This window comes from Tachysurus vachellii, chromosome 1 (genome assembly GCF_030014155.1).
Source record: "Tachysurus vachellii isolate PV-2020 chromosome 1, HZAU_Pvac_v1, whole genome shotgun sequence".
NCBI classification, from domain to species: domain Eukaryota; kingdom Metazoa; phylum Chordata; class Actinopteri; order Siluriformes; family Bagridae; genus Tachysurus; species Tachysurus vachellii.
The window spans coordinates 2,544,732-2,561,135 of record NC_083460.1 but is presented as its reverse complement, the minus strand read 5'-3'; the positions used below and the strand labels follow the sequence as shown (position 1 = coordinate 2,561,135).

Sequence of the window (16,404 nt, the reverse complement as noted above, 5' to 3'; positions counted from 1 at the left end):
ATAAATGGAAATAACTTGTTTTGTTGATATTCCAGAACTTTAAACTTAACACCAAATGGTTAAAAATGATCATGTGTGAATCTTCTTTAATAAATAAATGTAATTGCTGTAGTAAAAGAGGAAAAAAAAAGAATTCCAGGGTTGTATGATTTGGTCAGGCTGCATCACACCACCACCACCACCACCATTGTGTTTTATTCCTCACTTATATTGGTTTTACGTTCATTTGTGCTAGCAGGATTGTCAAAATGTTGATTTACACCCAGCTCTTCACTCAGAGCAAAACACGTCTAAGGTAACAATTGGTATAAACTTTGTACACATGTAGTGGTTTCCTTTACATTAGGTACCTGAACGAAGGCTTTCATAGTCGTGTGCAGAAAAATGCCATCGGAGGTCTAGAAGTGTGGAAATGAGGACAAATATCATCACTAGTCATTTATCTTTTATTACCTCTCTTTGTCACCGAGTTTTATTTCAGAGATTACCGTGTCCCATATATTTCATTCTTTCTGACCAAGCAAGAATAGAGAGAATCTCGGGTTCCATGGCCGAGCGGAGGAAGAGTGAGGTGTGGTCAGCCCCCGGAGGCTCTGCTAGCCCTGAGAGTGACCTCTCAAGTCCCTGCTCAGAGGCTTGAACTCTTCCCAAAAGATCCCTTTGCATTTGTCTACCTAGGACACTTGAGATTTGTCCATGACGGCTGCAATAGCACACGACTCACTGTTGTAAACGATTGAAATAAATACACATTGTCATACAATTTCTCCTGAATAAGCGACTGTGTAAATGATTTGGGTCATCAGCAATGGAATCTACATCAGCAGTCGTCCCAAATGGATCACTTTATGGTTTATGGTGTCTTATCCTTACATCAGCCCAGTCTCTGAAACCTGAGCATGGAGAAGGGATGGTCCGAGAACAACCAATCCTTATTTTCCTTATCATTGTGTAGAACATGCTTTCGAGTGCCAGCAAGGTTTAAAGAGAAAAAAAAGCCCTATTTATTTAGTGTCCAGCACAACAGCATATCGCATCTGCTCCGTTTACTGGCCCGCTTGGGAAAAGTCATACTGGGAGAAGGTGATTGAGGCAAGGCTTATAAATTTGTCAGAGTGCTGGGTACAAGGTTTACTTTGTGAGCAATTCGTCCGGATGATGGCTCTAGACTTCTCACCAGTCGTAAGTATACCGGTTAACTTCTCTCTATATTTCATTGACATTGACGTTTTTTTTTTTATAAAATCATAAAATTTTAATGATGTGCAAATGAATTCATTTGTATAACACGTCCAAGAAGTATTCGTGTATTTACTGTAATAATGTAGCTTAACACGCACTATCGCAAAACAACAACAATAACAAAAACAAAACTATCTAGTTGTTTAATGTTATCACTATGTTCTGTCTAAAATTTCCAAAGAATAAAACATAATGGGAATGCTTTTATGGAAAATTGGGAACCTTTATTATATTTATATCACACTGCTTTTAAACCGGGGGGGCACATTGGCTTAGTGGTTAGCACGTTCGCCTCACACCTCCAGGGTTGGGGGTTTGATTCCCGCCTCCGCCTTGTGTATGTGGAGTTTGCATGTTCTCCCCGTGCCTCGGGGGTTTCCTCCAGGTACTCTGGTTTCCTCCCCCGGTCCAAAGACATGCATGGTAGGTTGATTGGCATCTCTGGAAAATTGTCCATAGAGTGTGATTGTGTGAGTGAATGAGTGTGTGTGTGTGTGCCCTGCGATGGGTTGGCACTCCGTCCAGGGTGTATCCTGCCTTGATGCCCGATGACGCCTGAGATAGGCACAGGCTCCCCGTGACCCGAGGTAGTTCGGATAAGCCGTAGAAAATGAGTGAGTGAGTGAGCGAGTGAGTGCTTTTAAATCAAAGCAACTAGGCAACTATTCCAACTATTTTTTAAAATTTATTTATTATTTATTTTATTTAGGCCTAGATCATGTGAGCATCCAATGTACACCATAGTTTGCGCTTCCTATTATACAGTAGGAAGGACCATGTTAATAAAAAATGCTGATTTGTCTTATGACTGCACTGTTATCGAATTAATCTACATCATCCAACCAATCAGAGTTGAGAATTCAAATAGTGCTGAGATGCATTTGAAAACAAACCCCGAGAAATAAAATTGCGAGGTGGAAATCCGACGTGACGCTGCTTAATCTGATTTGGAAATGTAAAGGCGTGGTGAAAATACTTGCTCCTCTTAGCAATTATTGTTTAGTTTTGTATTACCATGACATGCTAAGCTTCTGGTGACTCTTTTTACACTGTCTTTAACTTCAGCGTTCATCTTTTTTTTCTTCCAGATGATAAAGGTGTTACTATGTGTACTGGCAACCTCGGCTCTGTCAAAAGGAATGTTTATAAATAATAAAACAAAGATTTTTGCACCTCCACCTCTGGGCTCACCTGACAGGCCCATTCCCCCTGAATACTGGGGTTCTGGTGATTATCCTCCACTGCCTGACAAGAACATGCCACAACAAGCCAACTACATAATGGATGGTGGCCCTCCGCAGATACGCACTGGCTCCCAAATGTCGTATGGGATGCCCAATGAGATCCCTGTTCCAACAGAGAACTATCCTATGCTACCAGAGGGTTACTCCTTGCCACCAAATGGTTATCCCTTGCCACCAGATAGTCGGTCGCATTCTCTCCACAGAAATAATATAATAGACTTTTCATATTGTGAGATGATCTTGGAAGCCCCTGTGCCACCAACTGCAGATCAAATACCCTGGTTCTGTACCTGTACTTTGTGCAAAGGATCTTGGCAGAGTGAAAAGGGCGATAAAGGAGACAGAGGCCTACCAGGTAATTAGAGTTTACATTTTCCTGTGACAGAGATTCTTAGTTTCACTCCTGGGAATCCACTGCTCTAAACTGTTTTAAGGTGTCATTGCTACCAGCACAATACAATGAGTTGGACCAATTGTGCTGGGATTAAAGGATTCCCAGAATGATGGGTTATGAAATTGATTAGCTCTTTTTGATTATTCTCCATGGATCCACAGATTTGCATGCCCTCTTGTATTACTTATGGCACTGATTATCTGGTGCACTATGCTCTAATATCTTTCACCAGGTCAACCTGGGAGTACAGGAAGTAGAGGTTTACCTGGTCCACGTGGTCCACTAGGTTTCACAGGGCCAACAGGATTTAAGGGTAAATACAAGACATCCTGCTGCTCTTTTGTAAGAATCTAGGTCTGCTTAGTCATGCTAACCATATGAATAATTTGTTGCAAATTCAATAACAGTAAAGGTTTAGATTCTGAATCACAGCTATTTTCAATGTTAAAGGCCAGAAAGGTGATGAAGGTATTAAAGGGGATGATGGTCCGCCGGGTGCAATGGGAAGAATCGGAGACCGTGGATTCAAGGGTTAGTATGCCCTGAATTTCAGACACATTAACCACTATATTAAATCCTGCAGACATTTTCAAGGTCCCTTTTTTAGGTGACAAAGGAGACATGGGTCTGGATGGGATGCCAGGGGAATCAGGACCTCCTGGACCACCCGGGGATTGCGCTTCAACATGTGGTTCTGTAAGTGGATCTCCAGGAGAAGTTGGATTACCAGGAACAGTTGGGCCTAGAGGACTCCCAGGAAGCTCAGGAGAACCTGGGCCAAAAGGCGAGAAGGGAGATCAGGGTGAAATTGGTAAGCCTGGAGTTCCAGGCTTTAATGGGTTGAAAGGAGATCAAGGTAAACAAGGTGTGTGTAATTGCACGGATGGGGCTAAGGGTGAAAATGGAATTGCTGGGCCTCCTGGTCTAAAAGGTGAAAAAGGGAATGCTGGTTCTCAGGGGCTTGAAGGGGTAAGTGGTCCTAAAGGTGTAAAGGGAGAGATGGGAGTGACAGGTCTCCCTGGCCCATGCTCTCCTGCTATCCAGTCAGGGTTTTCTGCAAGACTGGCTATCACTTACCCAAGTCCAGACAGTCCTGTGCCCTTTAGCATGGTCATTTACAATATAGAGAATCACTACAACCCCATTGCTGGTGTCTACAAGGCTCCCGTCAACGGCACATACAGCTTCAGCTACAATTTATGTGTCTTTAACAAAGTGCTCAAAGTCGGTCTCTTCCAAAACTTTGTCCCGGTCGTAAAAAGCACTGGGCCGATAAACCTGGCCATGGTCTCTCAGGCGGTGCTTCTGCACTTGAAAATGGGTGATGAAGTGTGGATCCAGGTAAAAGACTTAAGCAGTAACGGTTTCTGTACAGGCAGTGAGGCCAGTAGCACCTTCACTGGGTACCTGCTTTACCCAGACAGCTGTGATGTTCCCTTATCCCGAGACATACCTGAGCCTATCAGTGGCACATACAGCTGGGGCGATGGCCCATAAATGTAATTGTTTAAATTCCTAATTTCACAAAAGACAACAAAACTCTTTAGTATCTATATTGATACTTTTCATCTGCTTTGACTTTGATACTTTTCCTACATAGGGTCAAAACCTCAGGTATAGCAGTTGATTTTGACAGGTCAGTTATCAGAGGTTTTGATGCTTAGTCACCTATTTGGGTTTGGGTTTTGACACTATAGTCACTTATATAGCAAGAGATATCTGGGTCTGATCCACTTCTGAAAGAATGGTAACTAAATTTAAAAATAAAACTTGACTGACAGAGATAAAATCATTCTTTGTAATTAGCCCTACTGCTCAGATATTTCTTAGCCTTCAAAATAAGGTACAGCATGTTCAGTGGACATGATGATCATTTGAAACTGAATAGCATTAGCATGAACGATTGCACAATGGACAAGAGATTGTATGTACTGGAAACTGAAGTCAATTGGTTTTGTATGTGTATGTGACTCTGTTATGTTGTCTGACTTTACAGCATTTTATCCTAATCGTATCTATCCCAACTGTATTTCTTGTGATCTGTCATTTGTGCTGGAAAAGCAAGGTCTGACCAGCTACCAGGGCCAAATCACAGTCTGAGCTGGTCAGACTGGTAGACCGGTTTTCCAGCTTTATTATTATTTGAATCAATTAATAAATGTCTGAGATTTTCTAATTGCCTCACTCTTAATATCTTTCTCAAAAATAATAATTAGCATTTGTTGCCGCAATGGCTACCAACTAGCAAAGACGATCTTGTCTTTGACTAGCTCACCTCGTGTTTTGCCAGCTGGTACAGTAGATGGATATTTCCCCATGGATCATATTATCCTTCTGAAATACTTTCATAAATGCAGTGAGTGAACTTGGACGAGATCCTTTCAAAATAAGAGTCTATTTAGTTACAGATCTTTCTTTCGCCGTCAATTCATTTATATTTCAGCGACGTGTGCCGTCCTTATCTAGTTCTATAAACATGTGAATGTCATTCTGTAAATAGTCATAGTACATCTTTAAAGAAAACAGCGGTTAAGACTCATTCATTGTGCTGAATTTGGATATTTCTGTAATCTTCTATACTGATAAGATCATTAATTGGTGTCCTAAATGGGGTCCTGATTGTAACTGCTTTGTCTAGTAATCAAACATGATTTAGGTTTCTTCTGTAAAATGGCAGAGGTTTAGACTTTCTAACCTGCAGCCAAAGTAACACATCCAGAGCAAGCAACTAAAATGTTGTCCCTAGTCTTTATGTTGTCCCTAGTCTTTATGTTGTCCCTAGTCTTTACTGTATGTTGTCCCTAGTCAAATGAAAGACTGAGTAAAACTCATATAGAAACAAAAATAAGTTTAAATGCAAAATCAGGTTAAATAAATAACAAGTGTAAGATTCATAATATAAATATGTTAATTTCAATGATGACCATAACTATAATACTGCTTAATGGCATACACAAGTAACATAATCACGATAAGATCTTTGTACTGTTACTTTACTGTTGATTTCTATTATGATCATTTTTCAGCTGTACAGCATCTAAATATGGCAAAAATGAATCCTGAAACATGACAAAATGCACAAGGATGTGATCATCAAATTATTATTTGATTATCATATAAACATCATAAAAATTCAAATTACAAACAAAACAAAATCCTGAGATCTTTCGTCTTTATTATAGTATACTGTAATAAAGAACTGCTTTAAAACGGCAAAATATGTACAAGAGACTTTTGTTTGCTGCACATTGACAGACATCTACATGATCTATCTATTATATCTGCTTTTGTGCAGATGCTAAAAATGGTCTAAAAACTAAAAGGTCTAAAATCACTGGCCATATTCTTTGTACTGACATCAATTTGGAACCATTAAAAAAACTACGACTGAACATAAACCGACTGTCCACTACAGGAAGTCTGCAACATCTCGTCTCAACGTAATTCAGACGTTCAGAGTTGAGCGCTCTCTATCTCGCTCCTCTCTCTATGACTCCAGAAGGCCGGCCATAACATAACATACATCATACATGTTATATGTTACGCTAAAGTTCCAGCTAGCGATTGGTTCCTCAGAGGTTTCTCAAGGCTCCCCAGCAGAAATATTCCCTTCCTCATCATCCTCTGGCACGCCCTTCATAAACGAGCGCTTGAAATCTTCAAACACCATGTCGTCATCCATCTCACTGTACATGAGACGTAGAGGAGCAGATTATATTCAATTGTACAAAATCGCGAAAATGAGTCAAAACGAGGTGTTATTATATTAAAGGGATAAACACTGACCTTTCTCTCACTTCAGGAAGCAACAGTGAAAAGCAGAGGAGTTCAGTCCATTGAATTAAATACACACTGTTATACTGACACTCATGCACATATACAGTATGTTAGAAACCCTTAAAAAACATCAATAATGTGAAAATTAAATCAACAGTGGAGTTACTGACACCACCTCCATGCTGTCTAGTGTTGTAGCTCTCTTAAACTACAGCAATTTACCCATTATTACAATTTTATCATTAAATTAGCAATGAGTCATGCCCAAATTTTTTTTATCTCTTTAAGGTTACGTATAATTTCATGTCCACGAAACTCCTGTAATCGCTTATATTACAGCGGCTAGAAATAGTTGTTCATTCAACAAAAATATGCAAGTCTCCTTCCATAAACACTAAATAAAGTCTCCTTACAGATCCTATAAAAAAACTTCACCACATCAAAGCTCTTAACAAGTCAATTTCTTCTAAACATGGTCAAAGAAGCAATTTTAGACTGTATGAAAATTGAGTAGGGGGGGTCACGGTGGCTTAGTGGTTAGCATGTTCGCCTCACACCTCCAGGGTCGGGGTTCGATTCCCGCCTCCGCCTTGTGTGTGTGGAGTTTGCATGTTCTCCCCGTGCCTCAGGGGTTTCCTTCGGGTACTCCGGTTTCCTCCCCCGGTCCAAAGACATGCATGGTAGGTTGACTGGCATCTCTGGAAAATTGTCCGTAGTGTGTGATTGCGTGAGTGAATGAGAGTGTGTGTGTGTGTGTGCCCTGTGATGGGTTGGCACTCCATCCAGGGTGTATCCTGCCTTGATGCCCAATGACGCCTGAGATAGGCACAGGCTCCCTGTGACCCGAGGTAGTTCGGATAAGCGGTAGAAGATGAATGAATGAATGAAAATTGAGTAGATTTCAGGAAACTAGCTCGAGTATTTAAACGGCAGGTCAGGAGTGTGAGATATAACAGAAACATGTCCGAATGTTCATGTTAAGTCTACAGGATACCTGATTCAGGCTTCGGGTGCATCAGTTGGAACGGCAGCTCCAGCCCGATCTCACTGATGATCAAAAATAAAACAGCAATGTCGTTTTCTTATATACATCATATATGCAAAAAAGTTGTTTATTCCTGCAGGAAACCCCAAAACTACACCTTCGATACTCACCTGGATCCCATCAGCCTATGAAAAACAAAGATGAAACAACATTAATCCAAACATGATGTAGATGTATAGAATTAACACATACTGTGTTTTGCACATGTATTGTCAGGATTTTGCATGAAATATGCCATAGAATTGAAAAGAATTGAGAAAAAACATTCAAGAAATTAAGACCGCACAACTACATTAACTCTAGTTACACTAAAGTAACTAAATTTGTTACGTGACTATACAAAGTCACATAATTACAGTATCTGCATGGAGTTGTCACATGTCACATGATCTCAGTATAAATACTCGTGTTTCTGAAGAACCACAAAACAAAAGGCCAAGGCAAATCTGAATAAGGCTCTACTGTACCACCACCATGTTTTATGTGACTAAATATATGGCAGCTGGTTGCTCCAGGGGTGCACGGTGGCTTAGTGGTTAGCACGTTCGCCTCACACCTCCAGGGTTAGGGGTTCGATTCCCACCTCCGCCTTGTGTGTGTGGAGTTTGCATGTTCTCCCCGTGCCTCGTGGGTTTCCTCCGGGTACTCCGGTTTCCTCCTCTGGTCCAAAGACATGCATGGTAGGTTGATTGGCATCTCTGGAAAATTGTCCGTAGTGTGTGATTGCGTGAGTGAATGAGAGTGTGTGTGTGTGCCCTGTGATGGGTTGGCACTCCGTCCAGGGTGTATCCTGCCTTGATGCCCAATGACGCCTGAGATAGGCACAGGCTCCCCGTGACCCGAGAATAGTTCGGATAAGCGGTAGAAGATGAATGAATGAATGAATGAATGAATGGTTGCTCCAGCACTAATGTTTCACAGCAAAGGGAGTGAATACTTACTTTATGCAACCACCAATTTTACATTTTTATTTGTGAGTTTCCCCTCACACATCAATATTCTGGGTGTAGATTAATGACAAATGAAATATCAGGCAAGTCCCTTTACAAGCTATAGAATTATTCAAGGCGGTGAATACTTATGCAAGCCACTGTATTTACATCATGTATCAGATTACAGTATAGAAGCATACTGACCCTCCAATGATGAGCTTTACTGTGACTCTGTAGGACACCAGAATCCCCAAGACCTCCTTCAAGACTCCCTCTTTAATTCTGTGCCATAAAGCATATGGTCCATAAGGACAGAAATGTTTTATAGACGCAATCTTTCATTTGTAAACACAACTCCAAAGCTCACATGCTAGTGGAGGCCAGATTGGTGTCTTCATGCTTGAGTTTTCCATCCAGTGCAATTCCTCGCCTGTCCTGGTTGTTGGCCAGCAGGGGGAGCAGTGTGTATACCTTCTCCATTTTCCCACCTGGACCCAAGGTGTCTCTGGACGCAGACATGTTATACAGTATATAAGACATACATCTTCTTCATTTTTATAGCTCAACACACATTCGGTCTAGCTGTGATATGTTCTGACGCATACCCAGAATCCTCTGTGGACACTGACTTCATGTAGCTGTCGTTGGAGTACAGAACAACGTTGGCGATTTGATCCACTGCAAATCAAACAGGAACGATTAATTTTATGATCCAAAACTTTCCTTTAGTCACAATAATGTACCAACTTCTAAAAGATTTGTGTTTGTCTCCTCTCTCACCAGAAAGAATAATGTTCTTCACATTCTTGTTAGACTCGTTATTGATGTTCACTCGTACCTTGATCGGCTCTCCGTGATAATACGTCTGCAAAAAAAGTGCTCTGTTTTACTGAATCAATCAACCGCTGACTATTAACATTATCATGTACAGCTGCATGGATTTGTGTGGAATAACTGGGCCAATTTTCTAAAAGCAGTCCAATTGACGATAAAAGGAACCCAATGACCAATAAGACCGGTCCAAAAACCAGGATGATGAATATTCCTACCAATTCCTGTGCTATTTTTACTTCCTATACCTTGACTTTGTACAGTACAAAGGTAAAGGTGATGGTAAGGGTGCTGTGGGGTGATGTGGTCTATTACGAAGCAGAATTGTATTGAAACATTTTTTGTTAGAACTCAATCACCTCTAAATATTACAGCAATCTGGCAAAACTGTGAGTTAGCTCCTGTTTTCATTTACATCAAAGCACCTATAAACTATAAAGCCTTAGTTATAGAGAAATTGCAACACATAAACGTCCTTGTCCTGAAGACTCCTTGACAGCTTTACCTCTGACTCATACACCGGAGACTCCTTCTATAAATGAAATAGTTATACATCTATACAGCTAAACAATAAATAGCATAAATACATATTTTAAGCAAACCCACTTGCTTCTGCAGGCAAGCCTCCACGTGCAGGGGTTTGTCTGACATGAGGAAGTCACGGGTGATAGAGACCGAAGGCGCTGGACCAGGTTTCTCTGGAGCGTACTGGACCTTACGGATCATCAGACGTACTGTACTCCTGCAAATCAAAACAAAATGGTCTCTATCTAAGAGCAAGTACGGGTCTCAGTATTTCAGATCGAGTCAAGAACAAAGAAAATATTGTAATTAGACAACTGAGAAGGGGTCACGGTGGCTTAGTGGTTAGCACGTTCGCCTCCACCTTGTGTGTGTGGAGTTTGCATGTTCTCCCCGTGCCTCGGGGGTTTCCTCCGGGTACACCGGTTTCCTCCCCCGGTCCAAAGACATGCATGGTAGGTTGATTGGCATCTCTGGAAAATTGTCCGTAGTGTGTGATTGCGTGAGTGAATGAAGTGTGTGTGCCTTGCGATGGGTTGGCACTCCGTACAGGGTGTATCCTGCCTTGATGCCCGATGATGCCTGAGATAGGCACAGGCTCCCCGTGACCCGAGGTAGGTCGGATAAGCGGTAGAAAATGAGTGAGTGAGAAACAACTGCGAACTACGGCTTTGAAGTTCATGTGAGCTAACGGCCGAGGTAGCTAGCAAACTTTCAGCAATGAGGCTGGCTATCGCTTAGCATCGACCAAATACTTAGCGAGATTAAGAAAAGTCAGCATTAGTTTCTTCTTTGTGACTAACACAACAGTTCATTCTTCATAAGCTGATAATAGACTGATAAATAAACTCAAACGTACTGTATGTTTAGCAATATGAAGATTCACCCACATTTAAAAAGAAAAAATTAAAAAGGAAAGATCACAGCTGAGTGGGGCACGGTGGCTTAGTGGTTAGCACGTTCGCCTCACACCTCCAAGGTTGGGGGTTCGATTCCCGCCTCCGCCTTGTGTGTGTGGAGTTTGCATGTTCTCCCCGTGCCTCGGGGGTTTCCTCCGGGTACTCTGGTTTCCTCCCCCGGTCCAAAGACATGCATGGTAGGTTGATTGGCATCTCTGGAAAATTGTCCGTAGTGTGTGATTGCGTGAGTGAATGAGAGTGTGTGTGTGCCCTGCGATGGGTTGGCACTCCGTCCAGGGTGTATCCTGCCTTGATGCCCGATGACGCCTGAGATAGGCACAGGCTCCCCGTGACCCGAGGTAGCTCGGATAAGCGGTAGAGAATGAGTGAGATGAGATGAGAGATCACAGCTGATATATTACAAGCTGACCTCTTGCGGACTTTAGCGTCCAGGTTCTCAGCACTGAAGACCTTCACCTCGAACTCGACAGCACAGTGCTGTAAAAAATGATAAAGCTCAGGTCAAGTCAAAACACAGCAGTATTCACACTTAAGATTTCTGTATCCACAAACTAGCATCCCTTTAATAAGTTATTAAGAAGTTGGACATCAGGTGGTCTCACCTTGCCCACGTCGGTAGGAGCCGGCTGCAATCCCACGGAGCAAGGCAGATTATCAGGGAACTGAAACAGGAAAATACAAACGACAGAATCGAAGATTTCAGACATTTTAAGAAAAGATTCCAGCTCCATGTGGTATTTGAGGACAACAAACTCCTAATCAATACACAACTGTCAGACTTTATCTGACTGTAGAAAAGACAGTATTCATAATAACACTCTCTGGTGTTTATAACTGTTTATAATCACAACCTCCAGAATGAGGATGAGGTTTACTTTTGGGTTTTTGAGAGAGTTTTTCCTCACCACAGTCACCTCAGTCACTTCAGACCTGTTCATTAGGAATAACATCATTAGTCTAATATTAATCTTGAACTTTTTCTACTATATTTCTTATCTTCAATAAAGCTGTACAATACAAAATAAATCTGAATTGAATCGAATTGGTTTGGCTGTAAACAGAGTGTTCATTGGAAATAAAACAAAATCTGGTTCATCTAAAAGCTAAAAAAATATTTTTCAACTATTTATATTTTTCAAAACTATTTTTTTTTCAGCAACATTTGCACAGCTGGTTTCCATGTGTTCTATACTGCCGTAGACACTTTCCTTACTTACTGTGAGGTCTTTGTTATCTCTGATGATTCATTTACTACTAATAGTTTCAAATCATTTTGTTGTTTGTATGAATTTTAATTGTCAGGAACCATATTATTCATTAGACTATAGTGGAAATATAATATATAGTGTATTATGGAGGGAGCACGGTGGCTTAGTGGTTAGCACGTTCACCTCACACCTCCAGGGTCGGGGGTTCGATTCCCACCTCCGCCTTGTGTGTGGAGTTTGCATGTTCTCCCCGTGCCTCGGGGGTTTCCTCCGGGTAATCCGGTTTCCTCCCCTGGTCCAAAGACATGCATGGTATGTTGATTGGCATCTCTCTAAAATTGTCCGTAGTGTGTGATTGCGTGAGTGAATGAGGATGTGTGTGTGTGCCCTGTGATGGGTTGGCACTCCGTCCAGGGTGTACCCTGCCTTGATGCCCGATGACGCCTGAGATAGGCACAGGCTCCCCGTGACCCGAGGTAGTTCGGATAAGCGGTAGAAGATGAGTGAGTGAGATATATGGCATTTATTTCCCCCAGCGACTCACCTCAAAGAAAAAGGGGTATGCGTTGTAGCCCAGTTTGCGTAACAGTTTCTCCTGCACTTTGGTCAGAGTGCACTGTTCCTTATCCTGCAGAGGGGGGAAGATCTGCCGGGTGGACAGGTAAATGTCTCTCCTGAACGCTATTCCCATCACATCCATGTCGTCTCGCCCGTAGCGGAACGTACAGGACAGGGTTACGTATGCTACAGAGAGATTCATGGTTACAAAGACTCATAGCGATTAGCTGAGAGATTAAGTAGAGTTTCGCTAATTTGCTTATTTATCACGACAGAAGCAGTGAATAGGTTTCATATGGCTCATGAACTGAGATTGACCTTTTTTGCTTTTCAGAAGCTCAGGGTCTATTAGAACAACTCCATCTGATAGAAAGAGAGATGTGTTACGCTTCACAGTGAAAGATTTAATCAATCAATCAATCAATCAATCAATCAATTAATCAATCAGTAAAAGAAAAGACAGGAAGAGGGAATTCTCACCTACTGGATCCACTGAATCGACATGATCAACAAAATCACGTCTCCCCATATACACAGCCACCTGGGTCACACACACACACACACACACACACACACACACACACACACACACACACACACACAAACAGTATTACTGCAATATTCCTGTCTTTCACAATAGACCTAAACTTCATTAACAGGCTCGGCACGTTTCCCACTCACCGATTTGTCTTTGCACGCTTTCTTAAAGATGACATTCTTCGGACTCATTGTGTCCAATCGGTGAGGTCTGATATGCAACTGAAGGATTGAACAACATCAGCGTTCATAAAATTGTGAAACTGTGTAATTGTGTCACACTGAAACCCAAAGAGCCTTTAATCAAATCTTTTAACTATTAAACCTATTCAAATTTATGCCAGTGAATGTTTTATACCTTAAGTAACATATCGTCGCTGTCGGGCGGAAACCTTGTATGTCTAAATTTGGTCAATTTCATATTTTTTCACATATCGATGCTATTGGTCAGTCCCCACGTGGGTCTGTTATTTTTACAAGTTATTAACCAATCTAAAGTCTTGAAAATAGCTTGAGCGCAAATCTCATAACTCCATCGGACACTTCAACTGTCCACCTCTTCCTCACTCCGTGGGAGAGCTTCACGGCATATTTCTCCTCAAGAAGAGTCGCAACGAATCAACACGTCTTCTGAGGTAAATGTCTTCAAAACACTGGGCTCAAAGAAAAAAAAATCTTGATCCCCGCTAGTTCTGGTGCTCGTCTGAGGACAGGAATTTAGAGCAAGACAATCCACTGCAACGCGGACTAAACCCTGTGTACTGCAGATAAGGTACGGCGTTTTTTTAATTTCCTGAAAAGTAACGGTTTTGGAGATACGAGGATTCGTATCTGACAGCGACAGCGACGATGTTTAATCAATCAATTAAACTTTAGACTTAAACGATTATATAATAACTAAGTAATAACAATCAGAAAAATTTTTCTTAGCTGTAACTTCAATAATAAAGCAACCCTAGTTAACATGTTTTATTTAAACTGCCTGAGTGTCAAGGACAAAACAGATCTAATGTAAACTTTAATATATTCTTTAATTTAATGTTTACTGGATGTTCTTATTTTTATACAATATTCTGTTTTACTAGAAACACAACAAATCGTGTTAATACGCAGTCGTAAATATGGCCGCGTGAGTTATGATATTTTCCGTAATCCAGCGGTTTCACGTCTGTATGTGTTTTATAATATTCCGTTAGAGTTCGGTGTGTCGTGATGTTCGTACCTGGTCCAGTCGATCCGGCTGAGTTGTGAGACAGACAAAGAGAAACAGAGTGTTGATAGGGAGAATTATGCTGCTATTTGTATCCTGAGTTATTGCTCAGGTAATTAGGTTAACCCTCCTGCCTCACACACACCCACACACACACACACACACACACACACACAGCCGTACACTTCCTGTAGCTGTGATGCCTTGGCTGAGCGGATTTGATTCGGTTCCCCTTGGTCAGCACTGGGTGAGATTACTGACTGCTCGCTGTGGTGTGATGTGCAGAAGACAGACACACAACTATACACCTGTCGTAACACAAAAACCTATTGAAATCTGATATTTCAATTAAAATTTTCCTGTCATGGTGCAAATTTAATAAAAAGTATATTTATATTTGGTATCCTAGCAACCTATAGTCTGAAAAGTTCTCACTTGTGTTTCTCGCTCCATGCCGAAGACGTGACATGTCGAGAGTCTTCCTGCAGAACAGCTTCATGAGCTCTTATTATAGACACCATAAGGTATCAGAACCTGCAGGCAGAGCGACTGTTCTAGAGAATTAATCACCACCTTGTCTTCTGACCAATCAGAATTCAGTGATGCTGTCATTTACTTTATAATGTAATAATGTTAAAGTCAGACAGAGAGCAAATAAAACTCAAATATATAGTAGAATCGTGTCACAATTATTTTTCATTTTTCAGTTGTATTTGAACTGTGATGCGCTTCCACGATACACAAGGAGCTTTATACGGTTAGTGATTAAGGACGGCTCCAGTAAATATACAGTAAAGATCCTGCACTAAAGACACAAAAACTCATCCTGAGTTCAACAATAAAAGAGCATTTGGAGAGCAGGAGAGTGGGAGAGCAGCCAAGCCCCAGACACGTACATAATAAAGAACCATACAGACAAATAGATGGACAGACAGATGAATAGATCGAGAGAGAGAGAGAGAGAGAGAGAGAGAGAGAGAGAGAGAGAGAGAGATGGATGGATGGATGGATGGATGGACATACAGCCTGACAGCCTGCATGATCATGATAGATAGATAGATAGATAGATAGATAGATAGATAGATAGATAGATAGATAGATAGATGCACACAGATGGATGGATGGATGGATGGATGGATGGATGGATGGATGGACATACAGATAAATAAATAAATAAATAAATAATCAGACAGATGGATGGATGGATGATATATATTGACAGACATATATAAATAAATAAATAAATAAATAGATAAATAAATAAATAAATAAATATGTGTATAAATCGAACAGTGAAAGAACAAACAGACTAAATGAGATAGATAGATAGACAGACAAAACTGACAGAAATACACAGACAGACAGACAGACGGACAGATAACGGAATAGCTACATATATAATGTAGATAGATAGATAGATAGATAGATAGATAGATAGATAGATAGATAGATAGATAGATAGATAGATTAAAAGCTACATTTATATATATATATATATATTTGTATCTATCTATCTATCTATCTATCTATCTATCTATCTATCTATCTATGTGTATCACTCAAATATATTATAATTATATATATAGTCAATATAAATATAGTCAGATTGATGGATGGACAGACAGACAGACTGAATGAGTGACATATAATCAGACAGACAGACAGTCAGACAGACAGACAGACAGACAGACGGTGTGTTAGTCATGAGTTATTAGCAGTAAAAGCAGAAGCAGTGATTAAACTCAGCCCCCTCCTGTGTTCACTCTCTCAGGTGTATCACTGAGGTGGAGTAACAGCGGGGCAGCACGGCGCTCTGCTCCCTCCTTCACCTGTAATCCTCTAATCCTGTGTGTAATCCTGCACTGTCCGTGTCAGCACAGTAACACACACACACACACACACACACACACACACACACACACACACACAGTGTAATCATTATCTCAGTCAGGATTAGATTACACTCAGCCGGGAACACAACAGC

General features: G+C 41.0%; 2 protein-coding genes across 3 annotated transcripts; one reads left to right on the top strand and one right to left on the bottom strand.

The window, feature by feature from the left end:
- The first annotated feature begins 547 nt into the window (after window positions 1–547).
- Window positions 548–4,377, top strand: LOC132842955 (inner ear-specific collagen-like). Its single transcript, XM_060865976.1, has 6 exons — window positions 548–620; window positions 956–1,182; window positions 2,331–2,841; window positions 3,113–3,193; window positions 3,331–3,411; window positions 3,488–4,377. The coding sequence occupies exons 1-6, from the start codon at window positions 548–550 to the stop codon at window positions 4,375–4,377; spliced, it is 1,863 nt and encodes a 620-aa protein (XP_060721959.1).
- Window positions 4,378–6,007: 1,630 nt separating this feature from the next.
- saga (S-antigen; retina and pineal gland (arrestin) a) lies at window positions 6,008–14,924 on the bottom strand. Of its 2 annotated transcripts, XM_060890403.1 has the most exons (17): window positions 14,856–14,924; window positions 14,604–14,728; window positions 14,433–14,450; window positions 13,355–13,432; window positions 13,154–13,214; window positions 12,992–13,036; window positions 12,660–12,859; window positions 11,510–11,569; window positions 11,317–11,384; window positions 10,072–10,207; window positions 9,415–9,499; window positions 9,240–9,312; window positions 9,002–9,139; window positions 8,839–8,916; window positions 7,813–7,827; window positions 6,667–7,704; window positions 6,008–6,566 (listed from the first exon to the last, which is right to left on the bottom strand). In XM_060890403.1, the coding sequence occupies exons 4-16, from the start codon at window positions 13,400–13,402 to the stop codon at window positions 7,641–7,643; spliced, it is 1,071 nt and encodes a 356-aa protein (XP_060746386.1). In that variant the 5' UTR covers window positions 13,403–13,432; window positions 14,433–14,450; window positions 14,604–14,728; window positions 14,856–14,924; the 3' UTR covers window positions 6,008–6,566; window positions 6,667–7,640. The 2 variants fall into 2 exon arrangements, with proteins under 2 accessions (XP_060746386.1, XP_060746303.1); XM_060890320.1 differs by lacking the exons at window positions 14,604–14,728; window positions 14,856–14,924 and having other exon boundaries at window positions 6,020–6,566; window positions 14,433–14,559.
- Between the last annotated feature and the right edge of the window lie 1,480 nt (window positions 14,925–16,404).

Excerpts from the sequence above, each read along its gene's own strand:
- LOC132842955 (XM_060865976.1), top strand. The coding sequence starts at position 548 with ATGGCCGAGCGGAGGAAGAGTGAGGTGTGGTCAGCCCCCGGAGGCTCT. Across the intron at positions 621-955 it reads CCCTGAGAGTGACCTCTCAA|AACATGCTTTCGAGTGCCAG; the intron begins GTCCCTGCTCAG and ends ATCATTGTGTAG. Across the intron at positions 2,842-3,112 it reads AGGAGACAGAGGCCTACCAG|GTCAACCTGGGAGTACAGGA; the intron begins GTAATTAGAGTT and ends ATCTTTCACCAG.
- saga (XM_060890403.1), bottom strand. The coding sequence starts at position 13,402 with ATGAGTCCGAAGAATGTCATCTTTAAGAAAGCGTGCAAAGACAAATCG. Across the intron at positions 13,215-13,354 it reads AAGCGTGCAAAGACAAATCG|GTGGCTGTGTATATGGGGAG; the intron begins GTGAGTGGGAAA and ends TGTGTGACCCAG. Across the intron at positions 8,917-9,001 it reads AATCTGGCCTCCACTAGCAT|AATTAAAGAGGGAGTCTTGA; the intron begins GTGAGCTTTGGA and ends TTTATGGCACAG.